The sequence below is a fragment of the Stylophora pistillata genome, chromosome 3 (genome assembly GCF_964205215.1).
Source record: "Stylophora pistillata chromosome 3, jaStyPist1.2, whole genome shotgun sequence".
NCBI classification, from domain to species: Eukaryota; Metazoa; Cnidaria; class Anthozoa; order Scleractinia; family Pocilloporidae; genus Stylophora; species Stylophora pistillata.
This window is the reverse complement of record NC_142521.1, coordinates 41,515,452-41,532,690: the sequence shown is the minus strand read 5'-3', so window position 1 is coordinate 41,532,690 and position 17,239 is coordinate 41,515,452. Positions and strand designations below refer to the sequence as shown.

The window sequence follows — 17,239 nt, the reverse complement described above, 5'->3', positions numbered from 1 at the left end:
TTCGATCGGAGAGTTCAAAGAAGGGTACACCACGGCCGGTGGGCCGGTGTTGGGTCAATTTTTTCAGAAGGCAAGTGACTCTTGGGCAAATATAACAACTTTTTAACTGCGAATCTTCCCATTTCTAAATGCCTACGTACCAGAACTTTCTTATGCCCACAATATCTAAAATGTGCGACCCTATTCTAGTTACTCCAATAATGATGCAACCGTGAAAATTCGATCCCATATAGCGGCCTCTTTACGGGATGTACCCCCTCCCTCCCCCCCCCCCCCTTAGGCCCTTAGGATATTACCTCAAGAGTTTCTAAACTACAAGTTTGGGGATCATTACATGTCGAGTACTGCGTATAGTACTCTTACTAGTCTGTTTACGAGTCAAACAGTGAACACGAGGTTTTCATTCGCTCCGACGAAGGGCTAACGCTCGAAACGTCAGCTTTTGTAATCGATACAGTGGCCAATTTACCATTTCAACTTTGTTGATATATATCTAAATTATTTTATAACTATGATGGAGCTGCAGAAGGTTTTTAGCATTGCGTCTTGCATGTAGAAAGACAGCTGGTGTTTGCAAACAACACAGGAGCCATTCAAAACGGCGTTGTTCCTGCGATCCAGTCTGGTCAACTTACACTTTTATTTCGTTGATGAATGTTGCAAAGTTTTCACAAGTCATCATCAGTTGATAAAAATACTCCCTTTGCTACTATGACATTTCCACATTTATAAGAATAATTTATGAAATTTCAGTTATGACCAAGAAGCGGTAAACACGATAGAGAGGTATTCGAAACAGTGATACAAATTTCTAAAATCTTGTTTTAACTTGTCTAGAAAAACAAGTAGAATTCAATTTGGTTTTCGATGCCTAAAGGATGGATAACCGTGGGAATTAAAAAGGGCTTCCACTCAAACCCGCTTTTAAGAATAAAACAATTTGTCTTTCATTCAATATTTAGATCTCTAGTTATCAATCTTCGGTTCATCAGGCAGTTTTCTCATTGAGTTGTGATAATCTTCAAGAACCTTCATAAAGGTACGACGAAAATACTTCCTATGAAAATTGCAACCCCACCACGCTTACACTAAAGATGTGACCATTCCGCCAAAATTCAAATTGAATCCATTCTTTTCTCGAAACGTCTCAAAGACATCTCACAGCAACACCGTCACACGACATTCGCTGACCACATGTACCCCGAGCTCATGTCACCTCTGGTATCTCTGCAGTAGTGTTGTATAACACGAGTCACACACACGGACGGGTTTGGCCGAGGAGGGAAGAGGCATGGTGTAATCCGAACAGGAATTGCAAAAGATACCACCGCAGTTACGACAATGATGCTAAAAGCAGACAAATATGTGAGTTAGTTCATCAATTTAAAACGCACGACCAAAAGAAAAGAGCCCTCTATTGTACTCTTAGGGGGGCTTTCCGAAAGACGGAGGTTGCGCAAGGTCGGAGAACGTTTATTCATGATAATTACACTCCACAAAACCAGAATACTAGGAAAAGTGAAGATGCATAAAATAACAGCTAGAATAGCATAATTTATTAAAATATCACATGCTGATTGGTTAAAGAAGCGAGGTATTTGGCGTGGAGTTACGAGTTGAAACGAGGCTGAGTGATATTGTATCGCATCTCTTGTTTCGCGATCAGGATAAACACAAACAATATCACTGTTTCTGTTATTCTCATTTTTATCTTATCATGCATTTAAAAGAAAATTCATAACCTGACGAGGGAATTCCGCGTTGAATTACACTTAAAACTCGATATCGCACTCGTCACGACCGGTTTTCGCGTGCAACTTAACGCGGAATTCCCTTGTCAGGTAATGAATTTTCTTATAGAATACCTTTCGTCTGGCCAAAGAGAACGGCTGATTACACTGCTGACATTGAGCAGCGTCCTTGTCTTCAGCCCATTTCATGTCCTGAAATGACCCACAAGAAAAGCAATATCATATCTTAGTATGATTTCAGGGCTGAGCAAAGAGTTTCCAGCAATCTGATTGGTCGAGCGGTTCCTTATAATTAGTTCTTATTAACCGAGTGGGAGGTCTGTATGGGAGAATCTTGACCGAGGTCGCCAGTACAGACCGAATGCAGTGAGGTCTGTACCAGCGACCGAGGTCAAGATTCTCCCATACAGACCGACCTAGCTCGGTTAATAAGATGTTTATTATATGGCTGTGTCTTATATGCCAATTTTTTATATTCTTTGTACCTTTTTTTTCTAGACCGGTCTTGATGCTGGTCTAGATGGGAAAATCTAGACCGCTTTTGATATTGATTTCAGCCAATCAAATTCGTGAATTCGGTAGCTCTCAGTCCTTGTGAGACACAGCCATATAATGAGACACTATATAAACCGCTCCACGCAGTTTATATAAAATGTTAAAATAAAATGTTAATAAATGTTACTAAAATGTTATGATTTTAGAAATTTCTCTGTTGTTCAGCTCTGAAATTATACTAAAACAATTATTCGCTTCAGGTTCATTGAATATTGTCGAATAATCCCCTCGACATCGTCTCGGGGATTATTCGACGATATTTACTGAACCTGAAGCGAATAATTGTTAATTAATATTCAATCGATATGTTATCTCATTTTGCTACCCCCACCCACCCCACCCCCCTTCTCTACACCCACATCCTCTGTGATTCTTTTCCTCGCCATCAATCAGATATCTTTTAATTCGCCCCCCCTTTAAAGATCGAACGAAAATATCAGAAAACCTTTCCGAGCTTTGCATCCAACGGGTAAGAAAATTGCACTCGAGGCGATACTCAGTGATGTCGTAATACTGATTACCAAGAGGTTATGTTAACCCGGTCTATGTATCTGCTATCCAATCAGGAACTATAAAACTACAAAGAGCACTTGTTTTTCATATTCTGTTGATCAGTGAACGAGCTTACTTCTCTGAAATAACAATCAAATAATTAAAAAACACTAGCCCCGAGTTCTCGTTTCGCATTTGACAGGATTATAGTTTATTAATTGTGAAAGTGTAGTGTGATCGTCCGGGTGAGTGTAGTCCTGAGAAGGACTTTTGTCGGTGGTGGTGACCATCATCGACAACAGTCCTTCTCAAGACAACACTCACCCGGACGATCACACTACACTTTCACATTTTACCCCCGGGGTTCAAACCATTTACCGTAGTTTATTGACAATACCTTCATAGACTGCGTAACTTCCTTCATTTCTTCAACCTTTTGCTGAGAACTGATCAAGACATACTTAGTCAATGTCCTCGAATAAACTTTTTGTTTATCAGCTCATTTAGAGTTCTTAGTGAGAACCGCGACTCGACCCAAACTCCCTTGCTTTTTCACTCCTCGGTTACCTCATGCGTCGTTTACTATTTCGCTCAGTTTTACCAACTGGAAGTCTGGGACCCAAGCTTTTTTTACAGTGTGAAATTCCAGGAACAGTGACAAGAAACCGGAGATTTACACTGTGAATAAGACTCACTCGGTCGATGACTTCAAATGGCTATTTTGTTGTACAGTTTAGTTTGATTGCCTACCAATGTTTCCAGGGCCCCTGAGGGGTACGCCCAACAAAGATGGGTTTAGAAGTATCGTAATCCCACGAGGTGAGGATAAAACCTCGACTAAGTTTAAATGGCAACCACGACTCTCGGATAAGATCTGCCAAAGTTCTCATTAAAAGAAAAAAATGCATTCGGTGAAACCCCGAAAAAGAGACTACCTTGCAAGTTGAACAGAAAGCGTGAAAGAAAACACAAATGTGAGGTACTTACTTAGATAAGTGAGAGCCCATTTCTACAAGCGCCTAAAGCAACAACAACGAAAAAAAAACACAAGATCAAAATGTTACTTTCATGAAGACAGTCATGCCGCAATTCTACCGCTCCCCGTCACCACTCACCATTTCCTGTTCTGAGTAGGATTTCTTCAGTGACATGTACTTCTCATGTAATGCTTGATACTCCTAGTTATGAAATGATACCAGGTAATGTTTGTGACATACTATATATGCAATAACCCTATTAAACCCACGGAGTACTGAGCAAAAACTAACTACATTAGAGAGCGACTAGGACTAGTAATCCAGCTGCTCCGCTTAAATAAAGGGTGGATTCCTGGGGCATCCAGGGACTTCCACTGTGTTTTACCGGCCCCCAGATAGAATAACGCCCCTATGTATAGAAAAACCCTTCGACAAGTGCCCCTGATCCAAACATTTGTCCATAATGATCATGTTAGTGGAAAGAGAAAAAACAGATTGAATGAACTTGGGTGGGTTCGGAGATCGCTTGATAAAACGGTCAGGGGTACTGAAGGGAAGCCGCTTTTTGCTGTTCAAGATCGCATCTGGAATAATAAGGTTCGGTAAGGCGGCGCTTGAGCGCAAGAGAGTTAGGGTATTGGCCCGTTGAAATTATTGTGAATTCAATACTCAGACAAAGAAATAATGCTGAAATGAAAATGACAATCGGTGCACCTTTTTAAGTTTTTCAAGTTGTGTTAATTCCATTTGCATGGCACCTATTTTTTCTTTGTCTTTAACGGATTCTTCTTGCAAACTTGTCCTCCACTCACGCTCGATTTTTAGGTTGGTTGTCAGTGCAGTTCTGAGTGTAAAATAAATGAAAAACTAAATCCGTAAATTCAAAAGGGTAGAGTATTGTTTCAACCTCAATTCACTGTTATTCAGACTCACTTCACTTTTTTGCCAAGTCAGGTAAAAAAATTGAGTGGAAGATTCGTATCAAAAGAGATTTCTTAAGACATAAAACTGTAAAAACGAACGATGTGAGGCGGGTTATGTAGGTTACACACGCGGACATTTACATAATCGTGTAAAAAGGACATAACAATCCTCCGCCATTGCCAAACACTATAAGAACATGCACGGGACAATGCCCCAGGGCCTGCTAAAGCGTTTAGAAGTGCTTAAGAAATGCAGAAACAAATTTGACTGCTTAGTGTACTAAATGCTTTTTGTAAGAGCGTTAAAGCCAAATCTCAACGTGCAATCAGACTCCATTCGTGCGAAAGTATTTTTATAATGTTTTTATGATCTTCGCACCCTCTTATGTTACTTCGCGCCGAAAACGCTGTATATGTTGTAATTTGCACGATCTCTTATATTGTCCTTGATAACGGAGTCACGTCTACTCCGAAACGTCGGATTTTATCGTTCGTTTTTACAGTTTTATGAGTTAAAGATTATTTTTAAAAGTATTTTCTAATTATGATGGCTTTTAACACCTTTGCTACGCATTTTTATTCTGTTATTTTTGCACACTTGGCTTCGTTTCATATTTTCATGCACTCGGGCGTTTCCTATCATTTGTTCAAGACTGTAGCTTGATAGCCGAAACCTTCTCGTTTTTAGATCCAAAGAACAATTTTTGTATTTTATCATATCACCTTTCACTCTCGCTGTCAGCTAGCTTGTTGTTAAGTTGGCCGGCCATGTTTTCCGCTGCCGTTTTCTTTGATGTGACTTCACTAAGGCTAAATAGAAAAAAGTAAATAAAAAGATTCAGATCAGACTTTGTTGAGCGTAATCTGGAATTGCTTTTAGTTAGCTTCCTGGCACTCTGTGATTGGTCCACAGAACCTACTATTCTCCTTACATTATCAAAACAGTATCAAGCAGAAAAGTGTTGAGAATTAAGAAAAATATCAGAAAAGGAGATTTATAGTTGATCTAATACCCAATTCCCCAACTAACATGATAAGATTTGTATGGAGGACAGTAGGGAGAATTACTAAAGAGATCTTGCGACTTAAAGGTTTAAGGTCAATTGGAGGTTTTCAATCGTAGGTATCACTAACTCGTTGTGATATTTCCTTTGTTCCGATTGGTTCTAATGGTTCCTTGGCGTATTGCTTAACGGGAATTCAAGCGAAAAGTTTTCTAAAGAGATCGAGACAAAAATCACACAACAATCACAGATTAGAAATATCTTTTTCTACCTGTTTTCAAGTTCCTTTGTGTGACTTATCAGTCTCGCACATTTTTCTTCCAGTTCTGTCCATTTCCCCATGTGGTCCCTCGTTGATGTCTCACTCATCTGCCAAATCAGCCAGTCAATAATTCCACCAATCAATCAATCAATCAATCAATCAATCCTTAAATACAGTTAGCGGGTCAATCAGCCAGTCAGCCAATCCGTCAGTCAGTTTGTCTGCCAGTTAGTCAGTCAGTCAACCAGTAGTTCAGCCAGTTAATCAATTAGCGAGTAAGTTTGACAGTCAATCATTTTGTCAGTAAGTAAATGAGTCACTCATTCAGGGAGCCAATCGGTACGACGGTCAATCAGGCAGTCAATCGGGTAGTCAGTCAGTCAGTCAGTCAATCACTCAGTCACTCACTCAACTAATTTCTCTCAGCGTGTTTATTGACCTCTCCAACGTGGCTGCTCTTCGCCAAAACTTTTCCAATTTGCAGTTTGCAAGATCTTTGAATCAATATTATGCATTATTATTTACCCTCCTCGACCTGCAACCTCGTTTTGATTTTCTTACCTGCAATTTGTTGTGTAGCTCTAAGTTAAGTTTCTTAACATCCTCCAGTTGTCTTCGTATGGACACCAGCGTGTCTTGTTTGTCATGGATGTCTTTCTCTAAAAGCCGCCTGGCAACCTGACAAAGAATAACACGATGCTGCTCTCGAAACTTTGTTTTCACCCTTTACACCCTGATATCAATATGCATATTCTCCATACTGTTCTCTATACATTTCCTTACGTGTCCACGAAGAGAATTTGTTCAACAATCAAGAGCGTTATGAGTTGGTGATCATTTCCATTATTCTCATGACCTTACTGAGTGATTCAAGGCTGATGCTGTAAGGAGAAATTAGATCCTAGTCACTCGTCGGAGTCAAAATGCCTACGAGAATCGAACTCAACAGGCACGTACACGGTCAAGGAACATGTGGCGAGAGAGGTTTGGGTCGGGCCAAGTTTATCACGGGACCCAAAACAAACCTCCCTCATTTTTTTCACTCCGCTTCTACGGCGTTGTTAATCATGACTGTTTAAACAAAAAAAATGTACTTACTTCGCTCTCTTCTTTCATACTCCTGGCTAAATCCAGTTCCTTTTCTGTTTCCTAAAATATACAAAACACTACATCAATATCTGTTTAAAACCATCACGATACATTTATTTTCTTTTTCAGTGATAAAGAATTCCCTACTTCCATTACCTTTCTCAGTTGTATTTCTGTGTCCAGTTGCTTTCTGATAACGTTATACATGTCATTCAAACCTTCCCTACCAAAAAGAAAAAAGATAGAGAGTTTTAGTAAGAACAAGGGCACTAAAATGGATCTACCAACAAGGGATTTTGGCCACTACTAGCCATTTGGCCACTTTGGCAACTAGCGGCCGTTTGGCAATTTTAACCACTTGTGACCGTTTGGCCATTTTGGCCACAAGCGCCAGTTTGGCCATTTTGACCACTAATGGCTAGTTTCGAGATTTCGGCCACTAGTGTCCGTTTAGCCATTTTGGCCACTACTGGCAGTTTGGCCATTTTGGCCACTTATAGCCATTTCGCCCTTTTGGCCATTAATGGCCGTTTAGTCATTTTTTGCACCAGTCGCTATTTGGCTATTTTGGGCACCTGTGGCCGTTTAGCCATTTTAGCCACTAGTGACTGTTTCCCCATTTTGCCCACTAGTGGCAATTTGGCCATTGTGGCCACTAATGGCCGTTTGGCCATTTTGGCCACTTCTGTCAGTTTGGCTATTTTGGCCACAACACTAGAAGTTTCCCTCAGCACTCTGTGTCTTGCTGACGAGACGATGACCTGAGGGACGGAGCGTTTCAGGGGGGGGGGGGGGGTATGGAGAACTCATCGTAAACCAAAGCAAGCGCGTAGGCTTACTCCAATTTCAAATGATGTCTTCGCGTAGATCATTATTTGGTACACAAACCTCTTTGCCATCGTAACCGTATCTTAGTGTGTTCGTAAACAGTTTGAGGCAATGTCTAAATAGGCTGATGGTTATGAAAACCCTTGCATTAACAGCATGGAATTTCGCACCGCAAGATCTTGATTGAAATATTTCTTTTGTGAAAAAGTTGCGAGATTAACTATTTTGCAGAACTTAATTTATGCTGTACTGGGAGCATTTTCCGAGAGAGGGGAGAGGAGGGGGCTACAGTATTCTTTGCCTCTTCCCTATAATGCCACCCTTTTATTTACCCCTTATTCCCCTTTCCACCGCAAGCGATAAAAATGAAGGTGAACTCGAGCCTGGTGCATGTAGATGCAAGTGACAATTTTCTTACCTGGATTTTTGGTAGGTTTCTCTTTCAACGTCGATATCTGCTTGTGCAAGCTGGAAGTATAGATGATAAAACACATTGATCATAACTTCCTTTCAGCCTATCGCTCATTTTATTCTAATCGGTAGAGATAGCAGGCGATTTTGAAAGCAGCTGTCTTTGTAGTTTGTGTAATTACGCCATTAAAAAAATTGACAAATATCACTTAAATTTAGAAAGAATGTAGATTCCAAGCGTTGGAAAAAAAAAGTGGAGTCCCAAGTCCCGGTCCTTCACAAGGATCCGAGCTCGAAACATTCCAATTCAGTGTTAGGATACTCAACCACCGAGTAACAGAAAACTTGACGGTAAACTTGGTCATTAGAGTAAATTTCAACCGAGTGTTAGAAGTCCTTCGGGATTGCTATACTTTTACTTTACTTAACCAAGTGATTGACCCGGGAGCCTCGCTCCACTTTTTCAACCAATCACATTTAAAACTAAAACCATGCAATCACTTGCATTTTCCCGCGCTCCAAGGAGTTTACTTATGTTTACTCTGAATTCTCATTGGGCCATGGCACGTTGTGATATCCTCCTTTGTTGTGATTCGCTACTGAGATCACTGTAATTTTGTTTTGACAACCAACATGAAATGCGCACTTATCAAAGTACTGTAGCTGCGGTACCTCTACAAACTTACCTTAACCTAAATTGCATTTTATTCAATATCAATAGTAAAATGAACTTACTTGCAATTTCCTTTCACTGACTTCATTCATCTGGTTATTTGCATCCTGTAGGATGTCTCTTTCTTGCATCAGCTGTACTATTTGCTCAGTACATGATGTAAGCTGTTGATATATAAGCGTTAGTAACCAAGCGTGAGGTCAAGATGGCGGGATATTGGCTGAGTTCTTTCTTTGCATTTTTATGGACCTCGACTTTGTCTCGGTCCATAAAAATGCGAAAAAAGAACGAGGCTAATATCCAGCCATCTTGACCGAACAAGCTTTTAAAAAGATTTATTATATTGCGAGAAAATTTCGCTTTATCAAGAATGACTGGTTTTCTTCGAGAGCCGGGAAAGAAAGTCAACTGTGTTTGTAGCATAACAAACTCACGAGAGTCGTTCTGTTTTTTGGTTTGACTATCTTCGGCCGCTTTTTGTGTTTCCATTGCCGAAACTGTCCAAGAATTACGAACTTAGTTCTAATTCTATTTTTTTCGTGCACGGGATCAATGCGGGCAATCCCGAGTGGGCAACATGGGCCCAATCAAACACAGGATTCGATTCATTTTGCCCACGGGCGCTGTGAGTGATTTAATAAAAATTCATAAAATAAATCAGTAACTTCTTAGCTTGTCTAAAGAAAAATTAATAATAATAATCATAATAATAATCATAATAATTATGATTATTATTATTAAATATACCAATAAATGATTTAGCAAAGGATTTTTTTAAAAAAATAAAATAAAATGATAATAATAATAATCATAATAATAACAATAAATAACGCCGCTTATTTTCAATTTAAGCTGCAGGTGGCCAAATTTGGAACATATTTTGAGTTTTAGTGGAGGTGATTCAAGTCTCGTTCACTAAGTATTATCAAGAGATAACAATCCCTTGGTATTATTCATAAAATCGTTTTGCTGCACTTCAACCTGAGAAAAACAAAAACCAACAGCCATTACTGTAAAAGACACTCAACATACCTGTGTAGAAAGGTCATCATTCGTCATTTTCAGATTCTTTACCTTGGACTGCAAAGTGTTTACTGTGGTACTAAACAAAATGACAAAGATACGTGTCAGTTGGTTTTGAAGAAGAATAATGATACAACTCATATGGCCCGACGAGCGCACTGCAATTGAAAAAAATGCCCGTATTGGGGCGAGTGCAATTGGTAGTCTTTGAAAAATTTACACGTGCTTACGAACAACAAATTGCACTCGAAATCATGTTGTTATGGGGGAATAATTTACGAAAAAATCATAAGTAAAGTCAAGATAGACGAAATTATGATAGCGCGAGCGCTATTTGCAATTTGTATTCATGTTACAACTTTGTACTCGTGTTACATGAAAAATGCAATCGTTTTCAGCCAATCAGACGCGCATATTTTTTCCATTTATATAATTTAAAAAATGATATTCGCACTGTGTTATAAGCTGAACGCTTGGAACTAACTATTGTGAGTACAACCCGAAAGTTGCCGAACGACAACGGCTCTGACTCTGTAAATGTTACAATTTCTCACAGAACTCAGGTTTAAATTTTTTCAATACGAATTGATACGTATTCCTTTGATAAAGAATCGCGAAAATTCATATGAATAAGAGAAAAAGATAAATGAAACTGGTTTTACATTCAGTAATTTTCAAGTATTCCAAGCATGTTTCGCAAAGTCAAATACTAATTTGACAGGTTAACCTATGAACTTTAAAGACTCAAAATTTTCAAATTAACTTCTTAAAGCACCGTAACTTGATGTAATTTAGCTCACTTTAAGCTTCTATTCACTTCCTCCAAGTACGTCTTCTGATCAATTAATACACTTAAGTCACTTCCGTCACTGTCATCACCTCTGAAGAAAACAATTGAACCTCATTACAAGAATGCATTCAACAACTGAGTAACCGAAATATCACAAAAGATGGTACAACAACTGTTGAATAAATACCGTGCAATGTGACTTGGTTTTATCAACTGAGTTGAAAAATGTAAATCGGCCACCGTAAAGGGTTTCTTGCTTAAAAAAACTTTAAGGTGGCCAACTTACATTAGCAATTCAATTGATAAAACAAAAACAATTATCTTGTAATACCCCTACTGATGCAGCACCACTGTTTCTTTAGAAAATTAGCCCTTTATTCATTTATTGGACATGTATAACCATACTACGAGTGTTAAGTGACTCCTAATACCAGAAGACGATTGTGACTGCAGTTTTACATTCAGAAATCTTGTCATTAAGTTGCTAGTTTGCCCCCTGGTCTGAAAGATCTGGCTTATAAATTTTCATAACATCATTTTTTTAAAGCATAGAACTTTAATCAGGACCTGAGAGGAGAATTGTTGGTAATGTTTCCAAATGATCATTGTTAGGTCATTCAAAAAAGTTGTTCCTAAGTAAAGGTTTAAGTAACCAATATACATGTCATTTTCTAATTTAATTCTCCCCTTTAGCTGCCACACATTTCCTTGTAAGTTAGTTACAAGAATTTGATGTTGGATCAAGATAACAACTTCTTCTCGAGAAGCTTGAGTATTCTCATTACCTTTTGTTGGAAAATGTATGGATATTATAGGGAGAAGTTACAAGTTAATCACTTCTCGAAGTGAAAGAGTTAAGCAGGATTTATTGAAACTGATTGAGTACTTACATGTACACGTTTTCTTTTCTCAATTGAAATATTCAAGATACTCCCATTAAGCTTTCAGGAAACGTGTAGAACTATTTTGTTAAGTCTGTACAAAATTGGAGTGTACAACAGTATTGTAAACAATGTATATGCACTTACTTTTTATTACTCTCTGCAAAAGATTTTTCCAAATAGTTTCCATCTTTGAGATACAAACTAAGATCCAAAACTGCAGACTAAAGAAGATAGATTACTGAAATTTCCAATAATAAAAGTATATAACCATGTAGAAAAAAATTGTTGTTAAACAAACACATCACACTGAGAAAGAATATTTACAACTACATTGATATTAGAGATAGCCTGAGATGCATAGCTCTATGTGCACTGCGATTGGTTCATCTACCAGTCTCCAACAAGGCTTGCCTAAAACTCAAAGCTGTTTTGTTGCTGAAATCTCTTACTTTATTTTATTAACCAAGCGTGAGGGCGGTACTGGGAGAATATCGGCCTGAGGTCTTGACAGTACAGACTGAGCGCAGCGAGGTCCGCACAAAAAAGACAGAGGGCCGATATTCTTCCAGTTCAGTCCCGAGCAAGCTTGGTTAATAAGAGATTTATTTTACGACTGACGCTCAAAGGGACACAAGTGTGGTATCATTTGGGACCATTCGGGACAGTGTCTGGTCCAATACTGAGAGAATATTGACTGGCAATAGAGCATTTTGATTGGTTAATTTTAGTTGTTGGCCCTCTGACTGCCCGAGTCGTGTAATAATACCAATTATTGTTCTTTCCTGGACACTAGTTTTACCCCTTACCCATGTATCAAGGCTGTCTCCCTTTAAATCAAAATTGCAGTCAATGATGTTGATCCCTACTAACAGTCCAGATATCACTGAACCTTCTTCTTGCATCAGAGCAGCATGAGGGTCATACCAATCTCTGAAAAACACAGTCACACACGAAAGTAATTTGTCAGATCTTATATACAGACTCATGGCCTTAAATTAATAAAGGCTGATAGTTTTCAAAGAAACTATTTGGGGCTGCGTCGGTGGGGGTAACGAAATAATTTGAATATATCAACAAAGTTGAAATGGTAAATTGGCCACTGTTATGATTATAAAAGCTGACGTTTCGAGCGTTAGCGCTTCGTCGGAGCGAATAGAGGAATTGTGGGTTGTATGTGCTTTTAAAGGCAGAAAAAGGAGCTACGTGATTGGTTGATTAAATTAATAATCAAATTAATAATTGGTTGCTTAAATTAATAATCAACTATCACGTTAAAGTTTCACAGAATTCATAAAGGAATTCCTTAAACCACAATTAACTTACTAGGAATATAGATCTTCATGTGAGAAAAAGTCCTCCACTCAATATAACTGGTTGCAATTGAATCATTATGATAAAAAAAAAAAAAAAAAAATGCAAATGCCAAGAACTAAAAAAAATTGGTTTACCCAGACATACAATTCTTTTCCAAGAAACTTTAATCATAAGTATCTAAATCATACATCTCCTTCAGGCATTTCTTTCCTTACTTTGAAATCTGCTGGCAGTGTAACAAAAAGCTAGACACTCCTTTCAGAGTGATTGCATAAAGGAGAAAAGGAGAATTTAAAATGAATTTTCTTTACAAGAAATACTATTGTCATAATAACAACTAATGAAAAATAAATTTGCAATACGTGTTGAAAATTTTTTAAAGTCACTGGCTGATATGTACATCAATACTTGATCCTGTCAACCAGGTCTGGCCATCTTTGAGTTTATCAAATATACTTGCCTCAGCAATTCTTTGCTTTCTACCAGAATCATCAAGTATTCCGCTAATTTCTTTTGCATCAATGCCAGTCTGACCCAAGCTCGTCCTTTACCATGATTAGTTCTACAGAGAAAGAAATATCCAAAGTTATGTCCATTGCAGTTTAGGGTGTGATTGTGCAATACATGCACATCAAGGAAGAAACATGACAAATTTATTTTAAATACTCATTCAATCAGGAAGTTTGGTACTTTTATCTATCCTTATTTATACAACTCAACGTACATGTACTGCAAGATCAAATGTGTTGATTTTTTTCCCTGTTTAGAAGGCAAAAAGTTATGACATGCAAAATGTATTTGAGAGTCTGTCTCAAGGCTTCACAAATTTTGTGAGAATTTGAGTGTTCCTCAATAACTATTCCATTGCTTGGTGCAAAAGGCTATGAAAATTTAATATCTGCAGAAACTGACCAGAGATAAAAGAATCAAGGGCCCAGAATTATGCTTTTAAAATTGAAATGAATATTAAGAAAAGAAAAATCCCTATCTGGGTTTCTTGAGTAATGGCAATGCATATTTCATTCCTAAACTGAGGGTTATGGCACACTGAGTAATAGGTTCCTACACTGACATTATTTTTGTAGGCACAAGTCTGCAAAAAATTGCCTTGTGTGACAAAGCAAACTTTCATGAAAATCTTTGTTGCTAATTCTGAATTCTGTCATAACTGTTACATCAGTTTATATGAATTCAAACTTGTCTGCATTGGTGCAATTGATCACAGTGAAAGGGACACAAATGTTCAAAAACATTCTCCATATCTCACATGGTAAAGTGCTGCTGTGGCAAATCCCCTTGAATGTATATTGACTTTTTTAAGAAGCAGAAGATTCAAAGCAATGTCACAAGGGCCTGTGTCTAGGACATATTGCCTAATCAACTCAGAACTTATGGGGTTGGATTAGAATATCAATAAGAAATGTTGGCATGCAACAATGATACCTGATATTGGGAAGATTCTGAACACTTTTAACAATCTCTGATGATTCAGGTGCAACTTGTTCTAATGCTTCCAGCGGTCCCCAATAATCCTTCTTTTGACCCAAAATATTACGTTTCACTTCAACAATGAAAACAGAAAGAGCATACTTAGACAGCAGTCAAAGAAACAGCAGCTTAAGAGAACTGCTACACTGTCCTTTTGAAGTGCATTATTCTTTGCCATACAATATCTAACTGTACGCTCAGGCAATCAAATAATTTTCACATTCACTGTTGATTTACTTGCACCTGGCAAGAATAAAATGTGACATAGAAAAGAGAGGAGAACTCTGGAAAAAGAGCCTCCACTTTCTCTAAAGCATGCTCAACTTCTCGTTCCTCCATGCCAAAAAAAAATAAGTTCCAAGTTTGTAGAAATTTAAATTCCACAAATTTAACAGTACCACAAACTCAATTGCAAAAGCTAAAATAAAAAAAAATGTCTGAGTATTTTAAACGAAATTTAAAAATATTGCTTTAAGAGAAATCAAAACGTTCATATGGCTAAAAACTAATCTGTACTTGCACATACTTTTAGGCTAGAGTGGGTTAATTCTTAGACAATAACCTTAGTTCATGAGCTAGTTTAATTTAGCGATTAGGGTTCATAAAAATCCATCCTGAAAATAAGAGTGGGATAAATTTTCCATGCATAATTTATTTGAAACTCTATAGTTAAAAGGCAGCGTATGAACAGTACGACTTGTGTGATTTTTCAAACTGTTTCACAAATTTCAATGAAGATAAATTAAATCTATTTTTCCTCGATGACAGATAATTTCAACAGCCTACATGAAGGAGAACCTAATAAAAAAATAATTATGGCACTAGTAGTCATGTGACAAGCAAAGGTTTCACGTTTTGTTTTGTTAAAATAATAATTTTTCAGTTTCACTTTGATAGCGAATCAAAGCTTCCTTTCCGGCTACAGTCATCAACTTTCATACTCTTCCACAACTGAAGATTTTAAAATAAATAAGAGAAAAATATTCCTGGTTTCTACTTACTCTTTAATCCATGTCGTAGAATGCTTTCGAGCACTACAAAAAATTGTTGAAAAGGCTCAAAAGGCTCGTCTATCACTCGCCCAAGTTTGAGAGCTGAATCGATAAGATTTTTAATGCAAAGATTTGCGATGTTCAACAGATTCAATCTCTCCACTTTCCATTGAGCATCTCGTTTACTACCAGGTGGTGCACTGGAGCTAAATGTTCGAACAAGAAGCTTTCCAAAGTTCAGTTCGGTGTCCTCTTCCTCCAAACTCGCCGACGCCATTTTGTTTTTCTCACTAGGAAACCGCTGGTGTAGCATATAGTTGGCGCTCTCGGTAGATGGATTTTCTGTACAGGGAGGACATGGGATCCTGTTTGTCACTTGTTAGCCACGACTTGCGGGATATCGTCAAAGACTTTTTGTAATGAAGTTCGAGTATTACACGCGCTGATCATTCTCAGCAGCAGCTCCGAAACTCTGGAATGGCCTACCTATGGAGCTTCGTCAAGTAACATCACTTAACAGTTTTAAATCTCGACTTAAAACCTATCTTTTTAAGAATTATTTTTAGTCCATAACCTAGTTCATTTTCTTCTCACAGTAATACAGGGCTGTCACTAATTTTCAAGTAGGCGGGGAAATGAAAAAAGTAGCCGGGAGACAAAAATTTTCTGGTGTGACTGTCGATAAGAAAGGTGGGGCAGGGGGATAAAGCTTTTGGGAAACAACACAAAATTTTCAAAATACATTTTTTTTTTTAATGCAACTTTTACATGGAGTAAATTAAATGCTACTACTGTCCCCTTTCTCTATGGCATTGGGAAGACTCTGACAAGTTTCCAAGAGTCATTTTCCATTCTTATGCTTTTATCATGACAAAATAGGGCTGCAGCAAATTTAAACTTAACTCCTTAAAATCAATAACACTGAGCTGCTGTATTTCACTTCCACAAGAAAATTCTGAAATGTCTCGCTTAGCAGTTAGTGAGTACAAAGACCACACGGTTCTAAACGCCAATACGTTTTTTAATGTCTGTGTCTATAAATGCTCCGTGCAAAAACTGACAATAACTTAGCTTTACTGTAGATTCTACGTGGGATGATTTAACAGTCAGTCACTCATAAAACTCGTCGTCGTAAAGCCTTCATCATCAAATTCATCAACATCATCAGAGACATTACGAAGATCACAAGCTTTATAAAAAGCCTCCACTTCTTCTCTCACACAGTCAGTGCCTCGCATCTCTTCTGACAGCCTTTCTAATGAATCCGTTTGCAACCCAGCTTCCACAAAAATATGCAGCTGTGATTCGCTTTGGAGATCAGCTCAGCTGTGTCTCGTCTTGCTCTTGGTAGGCTCCTTCTGTTCTTGGCAGAGCTCCAAGCCTTCACTGACCTCTCAATAATCCCTTTTGAATCGTTTGTTCCATTAGCTGGCCCATTGATGGAAACTTATAGCAACGATTTTAGCATGTCACTTTTTAAGGTTGATCTAAACCTTGTTTTGACGCGTTTCACACAACTGGCACCCCTCTCTGGCCAAGCATTTGATACAGGAGTTGATAGCATTATGTCGGCCATGTTACTGATCTTGGAGTAAAAGTGGGAAAGGCTGCAAATCTGCCTCAGACACCATTCAGTAGCTGTTACTTTATATGGAGACACAGAGGGATTGCATTCTTCTGGAAGATCTTGTTTCCACGTGAGCATGTCATACTTCAGTTTTGCAAATTCTGTTTTGATTTCCCCTTGAACAGTCGCCTTCTGATCAGCAGGCATGGAACTTGT

General features: G+C 38.2%; 1 protein-coding gene across 1 annotated transcript; it reads right to left on the bottom strand.

Annotated features, from left to right (window-relative positions):
- Positions 1-621: 621 nt before the first annotated feature.
- Positions 622-15,758, bottom strand: LOC111328960 (RUN and FYVE domain-containing protein 2). Its single transcript, XM_022933517.2, has 20 exons — positions 15,466-15,758; positions 14,420-14,537; positions 13,437-13,538; positions 12,469-12,592; positions 11,807-11,883; positions 10,789-10,869; positions 9,998-10,067; positions 9,028-9,129; positions 8,300-8,349; positions 7,210-7,276; positions 7,063-7,113; positions 6,526-6,642; positions 5,974-6,071; positions 5,422-5,508; positions 4,490-4,619; positions 3,914-3,976; positions 3,786-3,817; positions 3,196-3,244; positions 1,866-1,943; positions 622-1,347 (listed from the first exon to the last, which is right to left on the bottom strand). The coding sequence occupies exons 1-20, from the start codon at positions 15,731-15,733 to the stop codon at positions 1,213-1,215; spliced, it is 1,899 nt and encodes a 632-aa protein (XP_022789252.2). The 5' UTR covers positions 15,734-15,758; the 3' UTR covers positions 622-1,212.
- Between the last annotated feature and the right edge of the window lie 1,481 nt (positions 15,759-17,239).

What these genes read in the sequence shown, in the direction of transcription:
- LOC111328960 (XM_022933517.2), bottom strand. Translation starts at nt 15,733, where the DNA reads ATGGCGTCGGCGAGTTTGGAGGAAGAGGACACCGAACTGAACTTTGGA. An exon ending in CAGAAATACAACTGAGAAAG is followed by an intron (nt 7,114 to 7,209) that starts GTAATGGAAGTA and finishes TGTATATTTTAG; the next exon opens with GAAACAGAAAAGGAACTGGA. An exon ending in GCTGACAGCGAGAGTGAAAG is followed by an intron (nt 4,620 to 5,421) that starts GTGATATGATAA and finishes TTTTACACTCAG; the next exon opens with AACTGCACTGACAACCAACC.